At 51.2% G+C, this 14,066-nt stretch overlaps 1 protein-coding gene across 3 annotated transcripts in view; it reads right to left on the reverse strand.

Annotated features, from left to right (window-relative positions):
• Window positions 1–14,066, reverse strand: part of LOC140467254 (voltage-dependent L-type calcium channel subunit alpha-1S-like) — a 214,656-nt gene that overhangs the window by 175,917 nt on the left and 24,673 nt on the right. For all 3 annotated transcript variants that reach the window (XM_072563501.1, XM_072563500.1, XM_072563502.1), the window contains 2 exons: window positions 9,946–10,098; window positions 3,655–3,851 (listed from right to left, as the gene is read on the reverse strand). In XM_072563501.1, the coding sequence (XP_072419602.1) occupies window positions 3,655–3,851; window positions 9,946–10,098 (350 nt within the window). The remainder of the gene's footprint in view (window positions 1–3,654; window positions 3,852–9,945; window positions 10,099–14,066) is intronic.

Consider the following 14,066-nt stretch of genomic DNA (forward strand, 5'->3'; position numbering starts at 1 on the left):
TTGCCATCATAATTCTATTAGTTTCAAAATGGTTATGGAAAGGGATAAGCCATCCATAAAAATTAAAGTTCTTAATTGGAGAAAGCAGAATTTCAATGGTTTGAGACGAGAAAGTTTAAAAATTGTTTGGAGTAGACTCTTCGCAGGTCAAGGGACGTCTGACAAATGGGAGGCTTTCAGGAGCATGATGACAAACGTTCAGAGGCATTATGTTCCTGTCTGAGTGAAGGGTAAGGCTGGTAAGATTAAGGAACAATGGACAAATAAAGATAATTGAGAACAAAAAAGAATCTTATTTTAAATATAGACAACTTGGTTCAATTGAATTTCTTAATCAATATAAACAGTATAGGGCCATTCATAAGGAAGAAATCAGGAAGGCAAAGAGGGGATTTGAGATAGCATTGCTGGATAAGATTCAGAATAATACAAAAGATCCTACAAATACATTAAGGGCAAGAAGGTAACTACACAGAGGGTAGAGCCCCTTAAAGATTAAGGAGACTGTCTTTGTGTTGAACCCCAGGAGGTGGGAGAGATACTAAACAAATATTTTGTGTTAGTTTTTACTGTGGAGAAAGAAATGGAGTGTAGAGAATGCAGAAAAATAAATTTTGATGTTTTAAAAACACTTCACATTATTGAAGAGGAAATTTGGGAGATCTTCGAGAATATAAAGGTGGATTAATCTCTGATGTAATGTCTCTCAGAATGTTGTGGGAAGGGGGAAGATTGCGAGATCCCTTGTAGAAATATTTGTGTCATCTTTCACTGTGGGTTAGGTGCCTGATGACATGAGGTTGGGTAATATTGTACCTTTGTTTAAGAAAGGTCGTAAGGAGGAACCGAGGAATTATAAGCCTGTGTGCCTGACTTCGGTTGTGGGTAAATTGTTGGAGGTGATCATAAAATATAGGATTGGACGTTTAGACAGGCCAAAGTTGATTAGGGATAGTCAGCATGGTTTAATGTGAGGAAAATCGTGTCCCACAAATTTGATCGAGTTTTTTTGAAGAATTTACCAAAATGAATGATGAGGGCAGAGCCGTAGACGTTGTTTACGCGGATTTTAGTAAAACCTTTGAGGTGGTTCACTAATTAGTAATGTAAGGTCATATTGAATTCAGGGTGAGCTCACCAATTGGATATAAAATTGACAACAGCAGGAGACAGAGAGTGTTGGTGGAGGGATGCTTTTTGGACTGGAGGCCTGTGACCAGCGATGGTGCACAGGGATCCACTTTTGTTTGTTGTTTATATAAATGATTTGGATGATAATGTAGAAGGCATGGTTAGTGAGTTTGCAGATGACACCAGAATTGGTGGCATTGTAGACAGAGAAGAAGGTTTTCAAAGATTACAAAGGGATTTTGATCAAATGGATCAATGGGCTAATAAAGAACAGCTGGAGTTCAATCTGGATAAATGCAACGAGGGTAGGGTTTAAACAATTAGTGGTAGGGTCTTGGATAGTGCTGGAGAACAGAGGGACCGAGGGATGCAGGAACATAATCCTTTGAAGTTTGCGTCACATATACACGAGTGGATAAAAAGTGGCACACTTGGATTCATTGCTTAGTCCTTTGAGTATAGGAGTTACGAGGTCAAGTTGAGGTCACTGGTGAAGTTTCTTTTGGTTACTTTGTCCAGTTCTGGTCAGCCAGTTATAAACCAGGTGGGATTTGTTGAGTTTGGGGGATTTTGTTAGGCATGGACTGACTGGACCGAAGCATGTGTTTTCCTACTGCAGAGTTCTATATGATTATGGGTGAGGGTGATCGTGAGTGAGCGTGTGGGACACGGTGATAAGGAGTGAGATGTGTGACAGGGTGATCGGGGGTGAGTGTGAGAGTCAGGGAGCGAGTGTGGGGGACAGGGAGTGTGTTTGAGAGACAGGGTGATCGGGAGTGAGTATGGGAGTAAGGGTGATCGGGAATGATGAAGGTCAGGGAGTGAGAGTGAAGGTCAGAGTGATCCAGAGTGAGTGTGAGAGTCGGGCAGTGAGTGTGCGAGGGTTGGGAAGTGAGTGTGGGGGTCAGGGAGTGAGTGTGTGAGAGTCAGGGGGTGAGTGTGTGAGAGTCGGGGAATGAGTGTGGGGGTCAGGGCGTGAGTGTGTGAGGGTTATGAAGCAAGTGCGGGGGTCGGGGACTGAGTGCATGAGGGCCAGGGAGTGAGTGCGTGAGGATCAGGGAGTGAGTGCGTGAGAGTCAGGGAGTGAGTGTGGGGGTCAGGGAGTGAGTGTGTGGGGGTCAGGGAGTGAGTGTGTGAGGGTCAGGGAGTGAGTGTGAGGGTCAGGGAGTGAGTGTGTGAGGGTCAGGGAGTGAGTGTGTGAGGGTCAGGGAGTGAGTGTGTGGGGGTCAGGGAGTGAGTGTGTGAGGGTCAGGGAGTGAGTGTGTGAGGGTCAGGGAGTGAGTGTGTGAGGGTCGGGGAGTGAGTGTGTGAGGGTCGGGGAGTGAGTGTGTGAGGGTCAGGGACTGCGTGTGCGAGGGTCAGGGAGTGAGTGTCGGGGTCGGGAAGTGAGTGTGTGAGGGTCAGGGAGTGAATGTGTGAGGGTCAGGGAGAGAGTGTGAGTGCGTGAGGGTCAGGGAGTGAGTGTGCGAGGGTCAGGGAGTGAGTGTGCGAGGGTCAGGGAGTGAGTGCGTGAGGGTCAGGGAGTGAGTGTGCGGGGGTCAGGGAGTCCTTGTGTGAGAGTCGGGTAATGAGTGTGTGAGGGTCAGTGAGTGAGTGTCGGGGTCGGGGAGTGAGTGTGTGAGGGTCAGGGACTGCGTGTGCGAGGGTCAGGGAGTGAGTGTCGGGGTCGGGAAGTGAGTGTGTGAGGGTCAGGGAGAGAGTGTGAGTGCGTGAGGGTCAGGGAGTGAGTGCGTGAGGGTCAGGGAGTGAGTGCGTGAGGGTCAGGGAGTGAGTGCGCGAGGGTCAGGGAGTGAGTGTGTGGGGGTCGGGGAGTGAGTGCGTGAGGGTCAGGGAGTGAGTGCGTGAGGGTCAGGGAGTGAGTGTGCGAGGGTCAGGGAGTGAGTGTGTGAGGGTCAGGGAGTGAGTGTGTGGGGGTCAGGGAGTGAGTGCGTGAGGGTCAGGGAGTGAGTGTGTGGGGGTCGGGGAGTGAGTGTGTGAGGGTCAGGGAGTGAGTGTGTGGGGGTCGGGGAGTGAGTGTGTGGGGGTCGGGGAGTGAGTGTGTGAGGGTCAGGGAGTGAGTGTGTGGGGGTCAGGGAGTGAGTGTATAGGGGTCAGGGAGTGAGTGTGTGGGGGTCAGGGAGTGAGTCTTGGGATCGGGGAGTGAGTGTGTGAGGGTCAGGCAGTGAGTATGTGGGGGTCGGGGAGAGTGTGTGGGGGTCGGGGAGTGAGTGTATAGGGGTCGGGGAGTGAGTGTATAGGGGTCAGGGAGTGAGTGTATAGGGGTCAGGGAGTGAGTGTGTGGGGGTCAGGGAGTGAGTGTATAGGGGTCAGGGAGTGAGTGTGTGAGGGTCAGTGAGTGAGTGTCGGCGTCGGGGAGTGAGTGTGTGAGGGTCAGGGAGTGAGTGTCAGGGTCGGGGAGTGAGTGTGTGAGGGTCAGGAAGTGAATGGGTTATGAAGCTGTGAAATGGGAGCTAGTTGGAGCCTCAAATTCAACATTAATGGATCACGTGGAATGTCGCACACTGCCCATCTCTTGCTCCTTACCCAGTACAGCACATTGGTCCAGCCCTCCATGGTGATACACTGGTAGACTGTTAACATGGCGAATCCAAAGTTGTCAAAGTGAGTGATGCCAGTGTTGGGCCCAGGCCAGCCTGACCTGCAGTCAGTGCCATTGATGTTGCATTGACGACCATGTCCTGAATGGGCACATGGGGCCAGCCACACATCAGCAATAATATCTGTGTCAATAAACAGGGGGGCAGAAAGGTAAAAGAGGGGTGGGGCATCAGGGATAGTGAGGGGGAGTGGTAGAGGTAGGGTGAGCGTGAGAGGTGGAGGAGAACAGAGTGTGGGGAGGGAATGGGAGAATGAGAAGGATGGAAAGTGTGAGGACGAAGAATGAGGGTGAAAGTGGGGTGAAGAATGAGGGAGGGGGAGAGGAGGGGTGAGGGGTAACAGAGAAGGGGCGAGCAAGTGGAATGGGAGTGTGAGCAGAGCAGGTGAGAGAGGACAGGGTACATGTGGAGGGGACAGGGAGATTGAGGGGATGGGGACAGAGAAGAGTAAGGGGAGAATCAGAGTGGTGATGAAGGGATGAGGGAAAGAGAGTGAGGGGAGGGGGAGATTAATGGGAGGAAGTGAGTGAGGAGAAGGGACAATGTGATGACAAGATGCATGTGAAGAGTGGGGAGGGTCGGAAGCGGGTTGGGTAAGAGTGAGGTCAAGGTCGAAGTGAGAGGAGGATGACAGCGAGGGAGTAAAGTGTTGAAGAGGATGAGAATGAGGGAGAGAGTGGGTGCAGACAGTGAGTGGGGGGAGAGTGAGTGGAGAGCACGAGGTGGGGAGAGTGAGGTGAGGTGGGAGAGTAAGGTGGGGGAAGAGTGAGGTGGGGGGGAAGATGAGGTGAGAGGGAAGAGTGAGGTCGGGGGGAAGATGAGGTGAGAGGGAAGAGTGAGGTGGGGGGGAAGATGAGGTGAGAGAGAAGAGTGAGGTGGGGGCGAGAGTGAGGTGAGGGGGAGGGTGAGGTGAGGGGGAGAGTGAGGTGAGGGCAGAGAGTGAGGTGGGGAGAGAGTGAGGGGAAAATGGAGGGGAGAGTGGGGGGAGTATGACGGGGAGAATGATGGGGGAGGGGGCGATGGGGTGGGAGAGTGAGGTGTGGGCAGAGACAGAGGTGGGGGCAGAGTGAGGGAGGGGGGGATGGGGGGAGGGAAGCGAAGAGTGAGGGACAGGTTGAAGGGAGGAGCATGAGGATGACAGTGAAAGGGAAAGGGAGAAGTGGGGGAGGGAAGGGAGAAGAAAAGGATGTGAAAGGGGGAGTGAGTGTGGGAGAAATCGAGGGGGGTTGGTGAGAGTGAAATCATGGGGGCGATTGTGGGATACAAGAGTGACGGGATAGGGTCAATGGGAGAGTGATGGGGAGATGGGTGAGTAAGAGGGTGGGGGAACAAGACAGGGTGATATAGGAGGAGAGGGAAGTGAGGGTGACAGTGATGCAGTGAGTGAGAGGGTGATATAGGGGGAGAGTGGTGGGTGAAGAAGGCACAACGTGATAACAGAAAGAGGGTGAAAGGTAAGAGTGCAGAGAGAGCAGGGTGATAGGAAGATAAAGGACCAAAAAACAGGAGGAGCGTGGGGCGAGTGTAAGAAACAATAAAAAAAACGAGAGGTAGATCAAGCAGAAACAGAGACATAGAAATGAGTTGCAAAATAAAGAGAAAAAGATAGAGGAAGAGGATATAAGGAAAGGGAGGTGGGGCAGGAGAGAGGGCAGGGAGCAGAGTTACAGTGGGAAATGGGAAGGACAGAATAGCAACAGACAATTACAACAGAAACAATGAGAGAATAACAGTAATCCAGAGACATGAATGACCCACCGTCCTTTGCCTCCCTCCCCATCGACTGACCCTCCGTCCACTCTCCCCTTTGACTGACCCTCCATCCACTCCCCCCATCAACTGACCCTCCATCATCTCTCTCCCCATCAACTGACCCTCCACCCAATCTCCCCATCGACTGACCCTCCATCCACTCTCCCCCTCTTCGACTGACACTCCGTCCACTCTCCCCCCATCGACTGACCCTCCATCATCTCTCTCCCCATCGACTGACCCTCCATCCACTCTCACCCCATCAAGTGACCCTCCATCCACTCTCGCCCCCTTTGACTGACCCTACGTCGCCTCTCCCCCCATCGACTGACCCTCCATTCACTCTCCCCATCCAATGACCCTCCATCCACTCTCCCCCATCAACTCACCCTCCAACCAATCTCCTCCCATCGACTGACCCTCCATCCACTCTCCTCCCATCGACTGACCCTCCATCCACTCTCCCCCTCTTCGACTGACCCTCCTTCCCTCCCCCCCATTGACTGACCCTCCATCATCTCTCTCCCCATCGACTCACCCTCCATCCACTCTCCCCCATCAACTCACCCTCCATCCACTCTCCACCCATCAACTGACCCTCCGTCCACTCTCCCGCCATTGACGGACCCTCATCCACTCTCCGCATCGACTGACCCTCCATCCACTCTCCCCCCCATTGACTGACCTTCAATCCACTCTCCACATCGACTGACCCTCCATTCACTCTCCCCCTATTGACTGACCCTCCATCCACTCTCCCCCTCTTTGACTGACCCTCCATCCACTCTCCCCCCATCGACTGATCCTCCATCATCTCTCTCCCCATCGACTGATCCTCCATCATCTCTCTCCCCATCGACTGACCCTCCATCCACTCTCCCCCATCGACTGACCCTCCATCCACTCTCCTCCCATCAACTGACCCTCCATCCACTCTCCACCATCAACTCACCCTCCAACCAATCTCCACATCAACTGACCCTCCATCCACTCTCCCCCCATTGACTGACCCTCCATCCACTCTCCACCCATCGACTGACCCTCCATCCACTCTCTGCCCATTGACTGACCCTTCATCCATTCTCCCCCATTGATTGACCCTCCATCCACTCTCCCCCCATCGACTGACCCTCCATCCACTCTCACCCCCTTTGACTGCCTCTACGTCGCCTCTCCCCCCATCGACTGACCCTCTATCATCTCTCTCCCCATCGACTGACCCTCCACCCAATCTCCCCATCGACTAACCCTCCATCCACTCTCCCCCTCTTCGACTGACACTCCGTCCACTCTCTCCCCATCAACTGACCCTCCATCCACTCTCCCCCCAACAAATGACCCTCCATCCACTCTCCCCCATCGACTCACCCTGCATCCAATCTCCACATCAACTGACCCTCCATCCACTCTCCCCCATCGACTGACCCTCCATCCACTCTCCCCCCATTGACTGACCCTCCATCCACTCTCCTCCTATTGACTGACCCTTCATCCACTCTCCCCCCATTGAATGACCCTCCATCCACTCTCCACCCATCGACTGACCCTCCATCCACTCTCCCCCATCGACTGACCCTCCATCCACTCTTCCCCCCATTGACTGACCCACCATCCACTCTCCACTTCGACTGACCCTCCATCCACTCTCTAGCCCATTGACTGACCCTTCATCCATTCTCCCACATCGACTGACCCTCCATCCACTCTCCCCCATCGACTCACCCTTTCTCCACTCTCCTCCCATCAACTGACCCTCCATCCACTCTCCCCCATCGACTGACCCTCCATCCACTCTCCCATTGACTGACCCTCCATCCACTCTCCCCCCATTGACTGACCCTCCATCCACTCTCCCCCCATTGAATGACCCTCCATCCACTCTCTGCCCATTGACTGACCCTCCATCCACTCTCCCCCCATCGACTGACCCTCCATCATCTCTCTCCCCATCGACTCACCCTCCATCCACTCTCCTCCCATCGACTGACCCTCCATCCACTCTCCCTATCGACTGACCATCCTTCCACTCTCCCCGCATTGACTGACCCTCCAATCACTCTCCCCCATTGACTGACCCTCATCCACTCTCTGCATCGACTGACCCTCCGTCCACTCTCCCCCATCGTCTGACCCTACATCATCTCTCCTCATTGACTGACCCTTCATCCACTCTCCCCCATTGATTGACCCTCCATCATCTCTCCCCCATCGACTGACTCTCCCCACATCGACTGACCCTCCTTCCCTCTCCCCCATCGACTCACCCTTTCTCCACTCTCCCCCCATCGACTGACTCTCCATCCACTCTCCCCCCATTGACTGACCCTCCATCCACTACCCCCATCGACTCTCCCTCCATCCAATCTCCACATCGACTGACCCTCTATCCACTCTCCCCCCATTGACTGACCCTCCATCCACTCTCAACCCATCGACTGACCCTCCATCCACTCTCCCCCCATCGACTGACCATCCATCCACTCTCCCCCCATCGACTGACCCGCCATCCACTCTCCACATCGACTGACCCTCCATCCACTCTCCCCCATCAACTGACCCTACATCCATTCTCCCCCCATTGACTGACCCTCCATCTACTCTCCACATCGACTGACCCTCCATCCACTCTCCCCCATCAACTCACCCTCCGTCCACTCTCCCCCATCGACTGACCCTACATCATCTCACTCCATCAACTGACCCTCCATCCACTCTCTCCCCACTGACTGACCCTCCATCCACTCTCCCCATCGACTCACCCTCCATCCACTCTCCCCCCCATTGACTCACCCTCCATCCACTCTCCACATCGACTGACCCTCCATCCACTCTCCCCCCCATTGACTGACCCTCCATCCACTCTCCACATTGACTGACCCTCCATCCACTCTCCACATTGACTCACCCTCCATCCACTCTCCCCCATCGACTCACCCTCCATCCACTCTCCCCCATCGACTCACCCTCCATCCACTCTCCCCCATCAACTGACCCGCCATCCACTCTCCCATCGACTGACCCTCCATCCACTCTCCCCCCATTGACTGACCCTCCATCCACTCTTCACATTGACTGACCCTCCATCCACTCTCCCCCCATCGACTGACCCTCAATCCACTCTCCACCCATCAACTGACCCTCCATTCACTCTCCCCATCGACTGACCCTCTATCCACTCTCCCCCATCAACTGACCCTCCATCCACTCTCCCCCATCGACTGACCCTCCATCCACTCTCCACCCATCAACTGACCCTCCATCTACTCTCCACATCGACTGACCCTCCATCCACTCTTCCCCATCGACTCAACCTCCATCCACCCACCCCCATCAACTGACCCTACATCGTCTCTCTCCATCGACTGACCCTCCATCCACTCTCTCCCCACTGACTGACCCTCCTTCCACTCTCCCCATTGACTCACCCTCCATCCACTCTCTCCCCCATCGACTCACCCTCCATCCGCTCTCCCCTCCATTGACTGACCCTCCATCCACTCTCCACATTGACTCACCCTCCATCCACTCTCTCCCCCATCGACTCACCCTCCATCCACTCTCCCCCATCGACTGACCCTACATCCACTCTCCCCCATTGACTGACCCTCCATTATCTCTCCCTCATCGACTGACCCTCCATCTACTCTCCCCCCATCGACTGACCCTCCATCCACTCTCCCCCATTGACTGACCCTCCATCCACTCTCCCCCATTGACTGACCCTCCATCCACTCTCCCCCATTGACTGACCCTCCATTATCTCTCCCTCATCGACTGACCCTCCATCTACTCTCCCCCCATCGACTGACCCTCCATCCACTCTTCACATCGACTGACCCTCCATCCACTCTCCCCCCATTGACTGACCCTCCATCCACTCTCCACATCGACTGACCCTCCATCCACTCTCCCCCATCGACTCACCCTCCGTCCACTCTCCCCCATCGACTGACCCACCATCCATTCTCCCCCCATTGACTGACCCTCCATCTACTCTCTCCCCACTGACTGACCCTCCATCCACTCTCCCCCATCGACTCACCCTCCATCCGCTCTCCCCCCCATCGACTGACCCTCCATCCACTCTATCCCCATCAACTGACCCTCCATCCTCTCTCCCCATCAACTGACCCTCCATCCATTCTCTCCCCATCGACTGTCCCTCCATCCACTCTCTCCCCATCAACTGACCCTCCATCATCTCTCCCCCGGTCAACTGACCCACTGTCATCACTCCCCATCGACCAACCACCATTCAGACCCCTCCATGTTTGTGCTCCCAGTCTGTGTGTGTATATGTATGTGTGCAAACTGTCCATGAAGATGTGTCTACACCATGTGTGTACATTTGCCCTGTGTGTGTTCACAATGTGTCGAGATTGTGTGTGTGCATGTTCGCACTGTGCATGCACACTGTGTGTGTTTGCACTGTGTGTGTATGTGTGTCACACTGTCCACACGGTACCTGTGCCAGTATAAAAACATGTTTTGTGCATTTTGCCCATGAACAGCTCCAGCCCAATGATGGCATAGATGATGATCATGAAGAGAACCAGCAGAGCAATGTGAAGCAGAGGGACCATGGCCTTGATGATCGAGTTCAGAACCACCTGCAAACCTGACCACAGAGACAACTGAGTTAGCAGCTTGGCCTTGCTCTGTTCAACACCAATATCACCTTCATTAACATGTCAGGACACACTTACAAATAGGACTCGACATTTATCAAGCATCTCTCACAACATCAGGATGTCCAATGCACTTTACAGCCAATGAAGTGTAGTCACTGTTGGAATAAATGAAACACTGCACCAACTTGTACACAGCAAGATCCCACACACGATGATTGAATTCCCTACTTTACATTTTGGCCAGGGGACAAACATATCTAGTGAAATCCTAACCAATGTTCACATTGACTCATTCCACAAACCCAACATCTCCATTCCATCCACTACCTTACTCCCCTTAACCTCATGGTTTTTCCCTCCTTTCATCTCTTAATCTCAAAGTCAGAAAGTCCACACTTCACAGGCGGTAATTTCACTCATTAAGTACATGCAGACTCTCAGTACAGCAATCCAGATCGTCCCATTTCTTGTGATACCCAGCAGCCCTCTCTTGAATGCAGATCCATTTTCCATTTGAAATCAGTGGTAATCCCCATTTCCACTACCCTCACAGACAGTGATCTCCTCACCATGCATCAGTAACTGGGAAATTATCAATCATGAGACTGTCCTTGACTGCTCCACACTGAGACACTCCATCTGCTCCAAGCTGTGTGTGAAACAGTCTCATTGCAATGATCGGAGGGAATTTCTAGATAGAGAACACAGCCACACCTTACAACAAAACCCAGGTGCTTCAAGGAGACAGGGTGGCTTGCTTATGAGCAGAGTAAGGATGGTAGAGGGAAATGTGCTGTCGACATGTGCTCCCCCTGCTACCTGTGCAGAGGAGGAGCAAGTAGCTGGAATCTATCCAAGCACCTGTGAAGCAAGACACAGTCCAGGCAGTTTGGAGGGTGTGGGAAACTAGGTAGGGGCAAGTCTAACTGTCATGCTCCATTGTGGGACCAATAAGATAGAGAAGTCAACAGAAGTTCATTAAAGACCTGTCAGAGCTTGGGAACCAAACTACAACAGGCTTTCCCACGTTAATCTCCATCCTAGCCATTTGAAAACTGCAATGTGCACAGGCAAATCTGGAGGGCCAATGGATCAAGAAGCAATGCGAATTTATGAACTAAGCATAACAAAACTTTGAGGCAATATTGATCATAACATAATGTCACACTTGTTATGATCCCAGCTAACGTTAATACTGAGCAGAGCAAAATCAGGCTTGTCAGATCCTGACATTGAATAGGCAGAAAAGGCATAGGCAGATACCAGGCACAGTAGAGGAAAGCAAGTAGGACAGGAGTCTCCTGTGGCTGCCCCCTTTCTAATGGATATTCCATTCTGGATGCTGTTGTTGGAGGTGACCGTGCAGGGGAAAGCAATGGGAGACAATTTCATGGCACCATGGGTTTGTCTGCTGCACAAAAGGGGAGGAAGAAGAAAAGCAGGACTATAGTGGAAGGAGATTTAATTGTAAGGGGAATATGTAGATGTTTCTGCAGCTGCAAATGCAGCTCCAGATAGTATGTGCCCTCCGGGAGCTAGAGTCAAAGATGTCACTGAATAGTTGTAGGACAATCTAAACGGAGAGGGCCAACAATCAAAGATTACCATTACCATAGTGGTACCAATTACATTGGTCAAAAAAGGGATGAGGTCCTGAAAGTAGAATTTATCAAGCTAGGAAGTAGATTAAAGAACAGGATCCAAGAGGTAGTTATCTCTGGATTACTTCTGCTATGTGTGAGTGAGTATCAGAAAACGAGGTTAGCCCAGATAAATGTGTGCCTTAAGAGATGGTGCAGGAGGGAGAACTTTAGATTTCTGGGAGATTTGGACTGTATTTGGAGGTTGTGGGACCTGTACAAGTCAGATGGGTTCCAATTGAACCAACATTCTTGTAGGGAGGTTTGCTGGTGCTTTTCGGGAGAGTTTAAACTTACTTGCTAGGGGGAGGGATCCAGAGAGAACACTCAGCGAGGGAGATGACTGGCAGCAAGTGAGTCAAGGAGGCATCAACATTACAGGCCAGTTAAGACCCATGGGAGGATGGCAAGATTGGATGGTATTTAATGCAAGAGTCTGATGAAGAAGACAGATGAGTTGAGAGCACAAGTTAAAATGTATGATGTCATTGCTGGCACTGAGTTTTGGTTAAGGGATTGGCAGGTTTGGCAGCTCAATATTCCAGGATATAGGGTAATCAGGTGAAACAGGGAAGGAAATAAGACAGCAGGCGTCACAATTTTGATCAGGGAATCTCTTACCAGCCGTTAGGAGGGACAGTACCTTTGAAAGATCATCAAACCAAGCAATATGGATAGAGCTTAAAAACCAGAAAGGAGGCAATCACATTGCACAGAGTGTACTGTAGGCCCCCTGATAGCCCAAGGAAAGAGCAGGTATCTCAGTAAATTTCAGAGAAGTGTAAAAGTCATGGGGTAGCAAAGCCAGAGGTTTTAACTTCCGCAACATTAACTGGCCTAATCATAGTGTGAAAGAATTAGAGGGGGCAGAGTACTTATAAATGCATCCGGGAATTTAACCCTGATAAATCTGAGCTGACACGCTCAGGAGAGAGTATTCAATGAAGGATATTCAACAAGACACTAGGGGAACAGAGGGATCTTGGGGTATTGGTCCACAGACCTCTGAAGGTAGCAGGATTGACTAAAAAGGCAGACGGAACACTTGCCTTTATCAATCAAGACAGGTTATAAGAGCAGGGAAGTTATGTTAGAGCTGTACAAAACTTAGGTTAGGCCACAGAGGGATCACTGTGTACATTTCTGGTCACCTCACGATAGGAAGGATATGATTGCACTGGAGGGGGTGCAGAGGAGATTCACCAGGGTGTTGCCTGGGATGGAACGATTCAGTGATGAAGTGAGACTGGCTAAGCTCGGGTTGGTTTCTTTAGAGCAAAGAAGATTGTGAGGAAACCTGATAGAGGTATTTACGTTTATGAAGGGCATGGACAGGGTGAGTAGAAAGCAGCTGTTCCCCTGTGTTGATTGATCAATAACAAGGAGATATAATTTTCAAGTGAAAGGCAGGAGATTTAGAGGGGATCTGAGGCAAACTGTTTTCACCCAGAGGGTGGTGGGGGTCTGGAATACACTACTTAGGAGGGTAGCTGAGGCGAGAAATCTCACAACTGTTAAAAGTACTTGGATGAGAAGTTGACAGGTCATAACATTCAAAGGTATGGGCCTAGTGTGGGAAAGTGGGACTAGTCCAGGGAGCAGGGTATTTATGGCATTCCAGACCCAATGGGCCACAGGGCCTCATCTATATTACATAGAACGTAGAACATTACAGCGCAACCTTCGGCCCTCGATGTTGCGCTGAACTGTGAAACCAATCTGAAGCCCATCTAACCTACACTATTCCATTTTCATCCATATGTTTATCCAATGACCATTTAAATGCCCTTAATGTTGGCGAGTCAACTACTATTACAGGCCCTTGCCCTTACTACTCTCTAAGTAGAGAAACTACCTCTGACATCTGTCCTATGTCCATCATCCCTCAGTTTAAAGATATGTCCCCTTCCGAGGAAAAAGCCTCTCAGTATCCACCCGACCTAACCCTCTGATTTGCTTATATGTCTCAATTAAATCACCTCTCAAACTTCTTCTCTCTAACAAAAACAGCCTCAAGACTGCAACTTTAAAAAAAAGGGTTTTGTGATTTACACATGAAAGAAGTGAAACTATCACTGTATTCTAACAGATGAAAGGCTTAACAGACAATCAATTCTTCAATGTATAATTTCAGTTACATCACACTGCAAATTTCTGCTATAAATTCTGTGTTACAATCGAGCCCTCCACGACCACCTGATGAAGGAGCGTCGCTGCTAAAGCTAGTGTGCTTCCAATTAAACCTGTTGGACTATAACCTGGTGTTGTGTGATTTTTAACTTTGTACACCCCAGTCCAACACCGGCATTTGCAAA

The sequence above is a fragment of the Chiloscyllium punctatum genome, chromosome 45, assembly GCF_047496795.1.
Source record: "Chiloscyllium punctatum isolate Juve2018m chromosome 45, sChiPun1.3, whole genome shotgun sequence".
NCBI lineage: Eukaryota > Metazoa > Chordata > Chondrichthyes > Orectolobiformes > Hemiscylliidae > Chiloscyllium > Chiloscyllium punctatum.